We start from the raw sequence: 12,328 nt of genomic DNA on the forward strand, positions 1-12,328 counted from the left end.
ATGCCAATAGCTCAAAATCCCGCAATGGCGAGACCTACTGCATTGCAAATGCTTGTTTTATTGTGGTAACTGAAGACCATGCCCTACTCCAAAATCCCACTGGCCTCGGTTGAAGGTTGTTACTTGAAGGCACTGGGTGCCAGCAGAATAATCACAGGGCATGGCTGAAGGCTACACCCTGCACTGGGTTTGTAAGTGGCAGGTGTTGCTGGTGTGGGATGTAGGTACTGAGCACGATTTCTCCCCCCCCCCCTCCCCCTCCCTCCAAAAAAAAGGGACACATGGCAGCAGGCAGAACAGAACCTCTGCTTGAGGGTAACCTATGTGAAGTAGGCCTGGCAAAAGGGTCATAATTGTCAGTACATTGTGGCCATCTATGATCTGGCGGTGCTTGTCACTAGCCTAAATCTGTTCATGGTATACTGATGTAATATGAACAACTATGGGTTTTGTCATCCACCTAATGTTGGCCATGGCACAATGACAAATGTTTGTGATACATATGGCATGTTTGTGCCCGCCCATGGCATAATGCTTTAGTAAGAGCTTCTGGCATCATGATTGTATTTCTTAGCATAGTACAGGCATGAATCTATTCACAAGCAGCACTCCTTACATGCGACTATTTCTTGTTGGAGGTATTACACACTCCTAGTTATATAAATGTTTATACTGAGTCACATTCGTTCATCCATGTACTCAGTCCTCACTATACCTATTCATTCAGCCGTCCATTCATACTTTCACTTCCTAACCCCTGTAATTATCTATGCACACTTTTCCTTTAATCTATTGGTTGACACATTATTGCCGTAATCAACTATTTCACTCACCCATACGAATACCCTTGAGCACCACAAAACAATAGTCCAATCCTTGATTAATGTTGACGCTAGTTTATTTAATAATTTCTCCGCTCTATCCAACACTTGTTTCATCTCTTGACAGACTGCCTCAGGGCTAGAAGTCATACAATACATATATTAGTTATCAAATACTAATAGGGGGATTTTACATGTGTGCCGTAAATGCCCAGTGCTCAAAGTTCCCAAGGTGTTACAGCATCCAGAGACTTAGGGACCGAAGTGGTGTCGAAACAATGGAGACTGACACATTATTAAGATATGTGTGCCTGCAGATGAGTTTCCTAGCAATCAGTGAAACACTTTCACATATGAAATATCCAGCCCTTTTAGCTTGGCTAGTGCTGGTTTCTTATAACCCTCTCTTCAGAAACAGTTTTTGGTTCAAACATTAGTGTCAATTTGCTGTTGACAAGACTTGCTACAGAGATATCACCTGAATTACTCTAATTGTACACTATTTCTTTTTCATTTTTAGGTCTCCCCTACAGACCGTTTATTTCTCTCTGTGGTCTAAAGACCTATTGTAGATCATTACAAATTCCTAGAGTGGGCTTGGAGGCAGCCTATTGCTTACAATCAGTTGGCATTCTTGCCATTTTATTTGCTTGCTTCTTATTTCATGGCGTTCCCTCCTCTTCTTGTGCCTTTTCCTTCCCTTCTTGTACCTTTCTCTTCCCTGAAGCACTACTTCTTTACCTTTATTTTGATTGTACGACTTGTATCCTTCCACTCTCACATTCAGGGAGGGCATGTGTTTTTTCTTGCTGTCTCTGTCATGTGCTTCTTCCCTCCACCCCAAATACCCACCTCCATCTGTTGCGCACTGGATGTTGCTCCTTACTCCCCACGCCTCTAGCTTGCCTATTCTTTCCCTCACTCCGGCTTTTTTTTCTTTACATTATCGGCAAAAAGCATTGGCAAAGCCAATAGGTCAAAAGTGTTAGACGTATTGGTTTTGCCAGCCATTGCTTGCTAATGGAGGTGTGTGCATGATAAAGTGGAACCCTATCAAATCTTACTTTGATGCACTTAAAAAAAATCTCTTAATAGTGCTGCATCCGAGAATAATTTCAATGTATATCATGTAGACCTTTAGTATAACTTATTTGAGTTGCAGTTACTGTATATCTTGTTCTTCACCATTTGTTACTGAGTCGTAAGTTCATCAGACATGTTAGCCAGCAAACACACTCTATGCTAATGACGTAAATATTTTGTCAACACTACTATATATACCTATCGTCTGTGAGAGTCCTTACTGTCAGTTTAATCTAAAGTCAGGCTAGAAAATGTTATGTATTCAAATACAGTTGAAATAGTACTGCCCCTATATTTGTTTTTTCGAAAGTAAAAGTTGACGTTCTTCAATGTTATTTTTATTTTTTTACAGGAAACTGGAAAATCAACATTGCTTCTATATGACAACATGCGCAACCAGTGGCTGAAGCTGGCTGCATGCTTTTGGGTGCTCTTTTTGCTGATGGTCGCAAGCAGATTTATCCCTTTGACGTTTACAGACCCTGACAGTAAGTCGACTTGAGTTTTGTTTGGGTGCTGTGTCCCTAATTGCATTTTTGAATATATAAATGGCCCAGCTTCCACTGCAATAGCTCGGTCATTGGCTTGCTTTGTATGGTGTCTACATATGGCTGAAACAGAAGCCGGAATAATGAGCACAACAAAACTCTTCAGTATCCATGATCACCTTGGAATTGTGAAGTAAATGGTAAAGAAAAAGCCAAGACCCTAGAAAGAACCATGTTGGAAGAGCTGGAGAACACTTGCCATATAGGGAGGCAAGATCTCAGACAGCCACTAGTATGTCTTGTCGCTGTTAGGTTGCTCATCTCTTCAGATTACTGAACCAGACTGTCTTTAGTTTTTGTTTTCTTCTTATCCTTCATCTCTTATTCTTTAGAGTTCTTTTAGATGAGTTTCCTCTTCTGTATAGAAGACGTGCCAGCTGCCACCCAGGTTCTGCTTTGAGCACTAATAAAGGAACCATTAAGCTCCTCTTTTAAAACATGTGCTAATTAAATTAAGCACTTCATCAATGTTTCTGTTAATGTGATGGACCAAGAAGCAGTATATATTGCTTAAGTGGTGTTTTAAAATCAATATTTAATTCAATAAGTTCCAGCGGGTGGGGGTGGGGGGTCCGGGGAGGGGGCGAAAACAAAAATAACAAATATAAACTTACCTTTCTTGCCGGCTGTTGTGATCTTCTGCTCCGCGCCGCTCCTCTGCTCCCGTCCTGACACTACAATTCCTATGGGCACAGGCTCCTAGACCCCTACCAATCCCAGCGCTTCTTAGAGTCCTAGAAGCGCTGGGATTGGGCGGAGCGGGCCAGTTTTGCGCCCCAGCAAGGCCTGGGAGCATGTGCCCCTCAGCACTAGGATATATCCAAGGAATTGCCTGGAGATATCAAAGTGCGCATATCTGTATGGCATGCACACTTCCCTGTTGTGCGACACTGCGGCCTGGCCCGCCCGCCCTCGACCCTGCGGACTGGAAGTAAAAATAAAATGACAATAACATAGTTTTATTGTCATTTTCTTTTTCTTTCGACTACTGCATTTCAGCAGCGGGGCAATGCTCCTCCGCCATAGCAGAGGAGCTGTCCCTGATAAGTTCTGTCTTAACTTACTCAGTAAAGGATGTATGGGAAGAAAGAAAGATACAACAAATATTTACTTGCTAATCATAGAAAGACCTTCAATGCAGGAGGAGCCCAACATCTGTTTTGTCAAAAGAGCCTAACGCCAATGAGTTGAGGCAAAATTGCTGCCTTAAAGGGTGCTCTAACCCTTTATATGACTTTTTGAGAACTAAATTAACCACAGTGCCTCACCAACCAACTTCAGATTTGATTGTGCACAGGGATCTCTCTGAACTATATTGCGAATTGAGCGATGCTGAATAACTAGAGGAGATCCCTTTTGACATTATCCTCATTAAAGTTGTTTCGTCCTGTGTTCCACAGACCAAGCAACTACCGGACATGGGAGCCTTTGAATCTGTGATGGGGAATGGGACACAAGCTGATGACAGCGGGAAAAGATGAGAAGCCGAATAGAGCCACTGGAACCAAAGAAAGGATGGTGGTCTCTGTGCTAGTGCATCGGGCATTAGGTGCTCCTTTTCCATAAATCAAATGAAGTAGGCTTCCGAAGTTAACAAAGCTGAGGAGAAAAGGAGCATGCTTGCCTTTACTGTGTACATCCAATGGGTGGACTCAGGGAAGTATGCTTGATAATAGACTGAACATTGAGGCTGGTCCCTCTAGTGGATTGCAAGCCCAAGTAAAAGTAGAAGACTGAAGATGGCCTATTTGTAACCTAAGATCTACTAGGCCCTACAGATGGCTGCTTTGAAAATGAGTTGCGGCGACCCAAATATAGGAAGCAATAGGTCCAAAAGGCGAGACCTACTGGATTTGCCAATTCCTTTTGGTGATTCTTGATGGCATCGCAAGACAATCTGCAGCATTGACAAGAAGACCAAAAAGCATTATTACAACAGCTGCTTTGTTTTGTGGGCACTCGAGTGCATGATGATGTGTGCACCCATGCATCATTAAGTATGCACAACTACAAAATGACACCAGCAACATTTTATTTTCATATTTATTTATCCAAGATGGTGGGTAAGTAAATAAATGAAAAAGTAGGAGCGCAAACCTTTTTAATTTCTTTTAATTTTTTTTATTGAAGCTGAGGGGCCTCCATCAATTTGATGTGTGGTCCTTGCCACAAAAAAAAGTAGGATTTTTAAAAATCTTTTTCAAAAAGATGCTGAACAATGGAGGAGCTAATAAAGGATCGAGTTTCATGTTAGAGTTTTTTTAAGAGTGCAGGTACACCAATCGGTTTCATGGCTCTAGGTAACATAAGCAAAGCCCGCTCAAAACAGTTAGTTGTAGGCTTGTTTTAAATAGCCTTATCTTCAAATGTTTGCTGAATCCCCAGTAGCATGGGGTGGTTCTGATTTCCTGAGGGAAGGAGTTCCAAATGTGAAGGCAAGAACTGAGAAGCGGGAGCCTCCCACACTCTTCTTTTTAAAGGGAGGGATAGAGAGGAGATTCATGTGGGTAGACCTCAAGTTGCGGTTAGTGATGTATATTTTAAAATCTGGTTGATACAAAGGCAGGCCTTCTACCATAAATGGATTTGAAAATTGTACAGCCTGTCTTGAAGATGGTACGTTGAGCAGCTGGTAACCAGTGAAGCTTCCTCATCTGGGGTAATGTGGCAGTGTCTCGGTTGTTGAAATAGAAGTCTGGATTTGTGTGAGTTGAAGTATACAAGAGAGCCCTTCAGGAAGTCAAAGATAAAGAGAAATTGCTGGGATCTAGCAGTGAAGGCTTGCGAAAGAGTGGGTGGGCTGAAGCAGTAGCAGAACAGGGAAGGGACGGTTTGGAAACCCCACATATTATTTGTAGAAAAACTTGGCGATTCTGGAATAAAATGTGTGTGGCGTGATCCTAGCATGAAGTGAGGAGTATAAAATGTAAGCTGCTGGCAGATGTCACACCAAAGACAATACCCTTGGCAATGGCTGAAGTCCCTGCTGCTGACTGACAGGTGAGGGAACAAATTGCAGTGGACCACCGCAATCCAGAAGACCTCTACAGAATGCAAGTTCTAAAAGGTATACTGTACACTGGTATTTGCACGGTTGCGACACCAAATAGCAGATGCGAGTAATCTGGAATTCAGCATTGAAGTCTGGAGCCTTAGGAGAGCCCTCTGATATTTCAAAATCAACAGTGTGCCTACCATTATCAAGCAGGTTAAAAGGTGCAACCCAGAGCTGTCAGCCACAGCACATGCTGGAAACTCCAAGGCGCCTGCACCTTTCCACCATTTTGAACTGTAATAATTACATAATACATGGGAAAAGCGATGTAGGCAGAGCCGTTTCCGGCCTGCCTCCTAAATGAAGTGCAACATTCATTGTGCAGAATGCTAGGGACCACCACACATGAAATTGGAGAATCAAGGACCTAGGAAACACTGGACCAGACATTGCAAAGTAAAAGAACTATTGAGTGAAATGAAGGAATTCCAGAATACCATGGACAGACTCGGAGAGAATTTGGCATATACGCCAAGGAAAGCAAGCCGGGCATGAACTGTGCAGATGAGATCACATGGTAATGGGAAAGGAGGATCGGTCTGTCGTGCCATAAAACGTGGCGCCTGAAATGTATAGACTGTGGGATATTGGAGGTGGTGGGGTGTTCTTCACATGGATGATTGAGTCCTGTTTAGAGGGGTCATTTATAGTCCAAGTTGGGATTTAGGGTCAGTGAAATAAGAGTTGTATGGTAGATTTTGCAAACATTATATTGTTCTCCACATTACCTTCGCTTCTCTCCTTATTTCCTCACCTGCTCCAGGTAAATTATGGGGCAGTGGAGACTGACTTCATAGTGCATATTGCAAGTTTTCTAAAACCTAGATGTATTGAAGCGTAAGGAATTACATGTCCATGTATTGCTGTGGTACGATTTCATAATCAACACAGTGCTCAATTTGTGCTGGTGGTTGCAGGCGCTGAGGACCAGCACTCAATTTCACCAGCAGCCTGTGACTCCGAGCAAGAGATAGAATGACAATAAGACTAGAAGGAAGAGAAGGACATGAAAACAGTAGTAATGAGAGAAAGCAAGAATGAAAAAGAACCCTCGAGTGAAATGAAGAAATTAGAAGTGTCTGATGGTGAATAAAGAGGCCTGGGGTTGGATCGAAACTGGAAAGCTTTGGTAATCCAGACCTTCAATAGTGCTGTTGGTTCCTAAGAAAACATTCAAGCACCTGTATTTATTTTCACAAATGAAGCAGTGAATAAATTAAAATGTTGCCAAAAGATTATGCCCCATCAATTCCCGGTTGTGCTTCTTGACTGTGCCATTATGGGTTTTCTCACCGCTGTTTCCTGACATAGCTGTGTAACTTAAGGGCTCTGATTATGGTTGACCTGATTCATTTAATGCATTTAAATATATTCCTAAACTTACCACAATTGCGCGATAAGCACCACACCTGTGCATCTTTCCCTGGGTAAATTTAGAAATGTATGCTGGGGATTAATGCCTAATCAACGTTATGGTATACTAACTTCCATTTCTAATGTGGGCTATCACACAAGTGCCTCGAGGCGCCCCGCTTCAGAGCGGAGTTTGGCAGATGGGAGTGATAGAGACACACATGCAGCTGAAGATCACTCATAATAACCATGGACGACCAGATGGCCCGGGCGGCAGGTGGTTGGGTGGGGATGGTTAAGAATAGGATGGTTAGGGTTGGGTTGGGTGGGGATGGGAAGGGTGTGGTAGGGCCAGATTGGAACAGCTGCAAATGCAGAGGCTAGGAGTAGGAACCATTGGATGTTGTAGGCACGAATCTGCTTCTGTGCATGCATTGGCTGAGGAGGTTAAACTGGGAATTCAGATTTTTTTTGTATCTGCTGATTCCCAGTGATGTACGTGCAGTTGTTTCCTCTCAAACAGATATAAACGTATGCGTACTGCCAATGTGTTGTATGTTCATTTTGTTGACTTTTTCTGTACTCTGCTGATTGCCAGCCTTTAATGGAAAAATAAAGATATCTCAATGCTCCATGAATACAGAGCAAGTTCAGTTAAAAAGGCTAAGAAAAGCTTGTGTAAATAGCCAAGTTTACAGACTCTTCCTGAGTTTAGAAAATAATGTCAAGTGCAGAACAAACTGTGGAATTGAATTCTCAAGTTTTGGGAAGCCATACAAGATGCTTTACCCGCTATATTGGTTCTTACAGACCCTGGAGGCCACAAAGAAGTTCATCTCTGTAGAAGAAAGGGATGTCGATGGGCTTTATTTCTTGATGTGTTTTAGAAATCTTTTTTTTTTTATAAAAATGAAAACGCAGTACGAAAATAGAGGTGGGCAAGCGAACAAATTAACAGGGCAAGCTGAACCAAGAGTCTGGCTTGGCTCTTGGAGCCGGTGCACGAGCTGAGCCCGGAAAATGTTTGCAATCTAAATTGTACAACAAACATCATTGATAAAGCCTCTTCGGACTTAAGAAATGTGCATTTCTGTTACATTGGTAGCTTTGATATTATAGTCTTTAAACTGGAAATTGGAACCATTCCTATCTCTGCCCCCAACCTGGCGATCCTAATATTCATGAGCTAAGTGGCTTGACCCAGATACTCGCACCAGCTCCCCCACTGGCAGAGACGGGTCTCCGTTGCTCATGCTCCCTTGAGCTTCCAACCCCTCCCCCTGCCTATCTCCCACTCTGCTCCTGCTTTTGTACAAGGTTAGCCATATTGTTGTAGGTTAACTTTCTGTCCTTGTGTTTGCTGTTCTCTAGTTGGCCAGGTTTTTTAGCCCTTTTTTCCTTTCCTGAATTAGCCATCAAACGTTTTCCTTTGTGTAAGGTTTTTTTCTTTTTGCTTTCCTGTACCAGCCGTTCTTTTGAGCCAGGGTTACCGTCCGCTTCTCGCCATTTCGTTAAGCCCACTACCCAGCAAGACTCCCTCTCCAACAACAACCTTAATGCAGGTTACAGCACGACTTCATTAAGCAGGTCTTCGCACTAGCTCCCCCGCTGCCCAGCACAGGTCTCCCTAGCTGGTGCTCCCTGAGCTTGCAGCTGCTCTCTCCTTCCTATCTCCTGCTCTGCTCCTGCTTTTAAGCAAGGTTAGCCATATTGTTGTAGGCCGACTTTCTGTCCCTCTGTTATCCGTTTTCTTGTGTGCCAGGTTTTTATAACAGTTTTTTCCTTTCCTGTATTAGTCATCCGCTATTTTCCTTTGTTCTAGATTCCTTTTACTGTTTTTCTTTCCTGTACTACCCATTCCCATGCCTGCTTCACAACGTTTCGTCAAGCAACGTCTCCTGCCTACACTTTCTCTCCCAGGACCTACTTAATAGAGGTTGCAGCCTGGCTGCGTGCAGTGGGCACGTCTGAGGCAAGCCCTTCTGCGCCAGTCCCTGCAGGACTGCGCCCAGCAACAGGAACCCTGTCCCTTCTGCCATCCATTTACACACCACTACTGAGCTACTGACCCTGGAGCCCAGTTGCTGTTACAAAAACTGCTACATCACCTGTACATGAACCACAGAGAGACCCTTTGCCTGCCACCTCTGCCGCTTCACCTGCAACACAGACACCTCTGCCTCTCCGATGCAGCTGTCATCTGACCCCAGGAACAGCTGCATTGCATGCTGCTCAATGCCCGATCCCTCTACAAACTCTCAACAGAAATCCGGGACACCATCACCACCCTCACCCCTGATGTGATGTTCGTCACCAAAACCTGCCTCACAACATCTTCTAACCCGGACTTCATGGCTGCAACACCCCACTGCTACAAGATGATACACAGAGACCACACCAACAGACCGAGAGGAGACTTCACCATCATCCACAAGCACACTCTTCAGTGCTCCTCCAATGCAGACAACACAACAGTAATCATGGTAAACCTTAACTTCCAAATCCACACGGACGCAAAGGCAACTATCAGAGGAACCCTCGCCTACAGGCCCCTGGGCACCAACCCCAGCTTCTGCAACGCCCTCTCCACCTTAATCTCCCCCCTTAGCCTAGTCTTCTCCAAACACTACATCTTCTTTGGCGACTTGAACTTCCACCTCGACAACCTAAACAAAACCAAATGCACCTGCCTCTTTGAAAACATGAGCAACATTGGCCTTCCTCAGTTGGCCACCAGCCCACTGACTTTGCAGGACACATTCTCTGCCCTATTTTTACAGCCAGAGACTGAGTCAAGTTCAGCCATGTCAATAACTTAACATGGACCGACCACAGCATCGTCCACTTCGCCATTGCATGCTCACCAGGACCCCCCACCAAGCCACACATCCCACCCCCCCAGCCGTTTGAACAAAATCACCCAGATCCGTTGAACAACTGCCCTCCGTACCTCCAGACCTGCCACCACAAGCAACCTGGAGCAGGCCGTCCAGAAATTCTCTGTCTGGATCTCAAAGTACCTACGTCGTCGCCCCCATAAAACCGTGAAGCATCAACCGGTCCAGCAAGCACGCCAGTTGGTTTACCCCCGAACTCCGGACCATCAAACAAGAATGCAAGTGACTAGAGACAGTGGCATTCCAGCAGAAATCTCACGCAGATTATCACCTTCAAATCTGCCCTCAGTGATTACCACCTGTGCCTCAAAGAAGCCAAGGAGTCTCTAACAAATCGCTTAGAACTATTCAGCATCCTCTGAGTTCTCCTGCCCGTCACCAACTGAAAACACCATGAGTCCTTTTCAAACCCTTTGCAACACCATGGCAGACTACTTCTACAACAAGATATTTAACATCAACTTCAACCCACCGACTTTAGCCACCTCCTAACAGACACCACCAACTACGACCTGGGAGCCACTCACCAAGCCGAGCATGTCAGCCATGACCACAATCCACTCTGGAACACAGAATGCCCCTTGCCCCCACCACATCTTCAACCTGTGGCATCCTCAATGTATCCATCACTGCGACCACTGTCCCCGAAGCATGGAAACACACAGAGGTTAAACCCCTCCTAAAGAAGCCCTCCGCCGAACCCAACAAACTCCACCCCATCTCCCTGCTCCCCATCTCCGCCAAGGTACTGGAAAAGGCAATCAACCGCCAGCTTTCCGAACACCTGGAAGTAAACAACCTGCTAGACTCCTCCCAGTCCTATTTCCCCGCCAACCACAGCACAGAGACCCCCTTGATCGCAGCAACTGATGACATTAGAACTCTCCTCAACCGTACAATTTAGACACCATACCCTCATCACAAGACTCCACCACATCGTCGTCCATGGAAACACCCTCAAGTGGATCACCTCATTCCTCTCCGTACGCACAGAGTCTGCCTACCACCCTCACCTCCGAGAGATTAACATCACCCGCGGTGTCCCACAAGGCTACTCCCTCAGCCCCACTCTGTTTAATGTCTAGATGACTCCGTTAGCGGACATCGTCCACACATGGGCTCAACATCATCTCCTTCACTGGTAAAATCCAAACCATCCTCTCTATCACCAAAGATCCCTCAAACCACCAGCTCATACTTCCAGAATGCCGTGACCAACTTCGCCGACTGGTTGAGGTCCAAATGCCTAAAGCTGAACTTTGACAAGAACAAAGTGCTAATTTTCGTGAGGCACACCTCTCCATGGGATGACACCTTGTGGCCCTCCGAACTTGGACCCACACCAACACCAGCGAACCACGCCCGCAACATCTGCATCATCCTGGACACCAAACTCCCAGTGAAGGGCCAGTTTAGTGCAGTATTCTGCTCCTGCTTCCACACCCTCTGCATGCTATGAAAGATCTTCAGATGGATCCCCATCAAGACCAGGAAAATAATTGCACAAGGCCTCGTTACCAGCCCCAGCTGACTGGACTACTTAAATGGCCTCTACGCAGGCCACTACCTAACTCCTCAAGAGACTACCGACTATTTAGAACACCGCAGTTAGACTCATCCGCAGCCTCCCCAAATAGACCAGCATCACCCCCCACTTCAGAAGTCTACACAACATTGTACGAGCTGAGCCAAGGCCAAGTTCATACTCGAGCCTGGCTCAAGCTTTCTTTGGCTTGCTCACATCTGTGCCAAAAGGCACATTATGTACTAGACTAAGGCCATTCAACTGAACTCTTAGTTTTGAGGACAACTAGTGTACTTGTCGTAAAATTGGTATACCCTGTTATAGTCCAGAGGAACTATTCACAAAGCGAGTGGCAGAATTTTGCATAATGGCACTTGCAGATTTTGGTGCGGTAACCATTAAACTCCACAGATAACGCACCATTTTGAGGATAGTGATTGTAATTGGGTGCTATTTATCCCACCCATTTAATTCCATTCCTTGCACTGTCAGAATATTTACTTCACATTTTTTCGAGCCTTCTGTAATTTGGCTCTAAACTTGTTTATTTTTTCCCCTAGTAGAGTCCTGCCGCTACTAAATCTCAATAGCTATGTGGCTGACCTTCCTGCAGTTTCGGACTGGCCAAGTTTCCCAAACTTAGAAAGTACCTTTCAGGTTTTGACAAATTGTTTATGCTAGACAGGGGAATGATTTCTTCTGATTTTCCCCTCTGTGCCACTGGATTGGAGCTAGCCTGGCTGATGAGGGGTGAAACCCGAAAACCGGTCCTATGATTCTTGTTTCTGGTCCAGGGAGGATTTCGCTTGAAGTTTGGGCTGGATTGTTGCCATGAGGAACAGGGTCAAGACTGATTTGCATATGGCTGGGACTAAACTGGGGTGGCATGGTGAGACCAGAATGATGGATTTAACCCAGATCTCTTGACTTGGGGTGTATGTTTTGATTTGTTTCGCATTCCGTCCATCACTTGTGTGTCTTTTACTTTCTTGCCCTAAGTGTGCCGGGTATCCCCAGATGTGAGTCCCAAGATCACTGTGCCAGTG

General features: G+C 45.0%; 1 protein-coding gene across 2 annotated transcripts in view; it reads left to right on the forward strand.

The window, feature by feature from the left end:
- CHST10 (carbohydrate sulfotransferase 10) overlaps positions 1-12,328 on the forward strand; it is a 208,321-nt gene that overhangs the window by 46,645 nt on the left and 149,348 nt on the right. For both annotated transcript variants that reach the window (XM_086934721.1, XM_086934722.1), the window contains one exon: positions 2,257-2,392. In XM_086934721.1, coding sequence (XP_086790847.1) covers positions 2,257-2,392 — 136 coding nt within the window. The remainder of the gene's footprint in view (positions 1-2,256; positions 2,393-12,328) is intronic.

This window comes from Lissotriton vulgaris, chromosome 8 (genome assembly GCF_964263255.1).
Source record: "Lissotriton vulgaris chromosome 8, aLisVul1.2, whole genome shotgun sequence".
Taxonomy (NCBI): Eukaryota; Metazoa; Chordata; class Amphibia; order Caudata; family Salamandridae; genus Lissotriton; species Lissotriton vulgaris.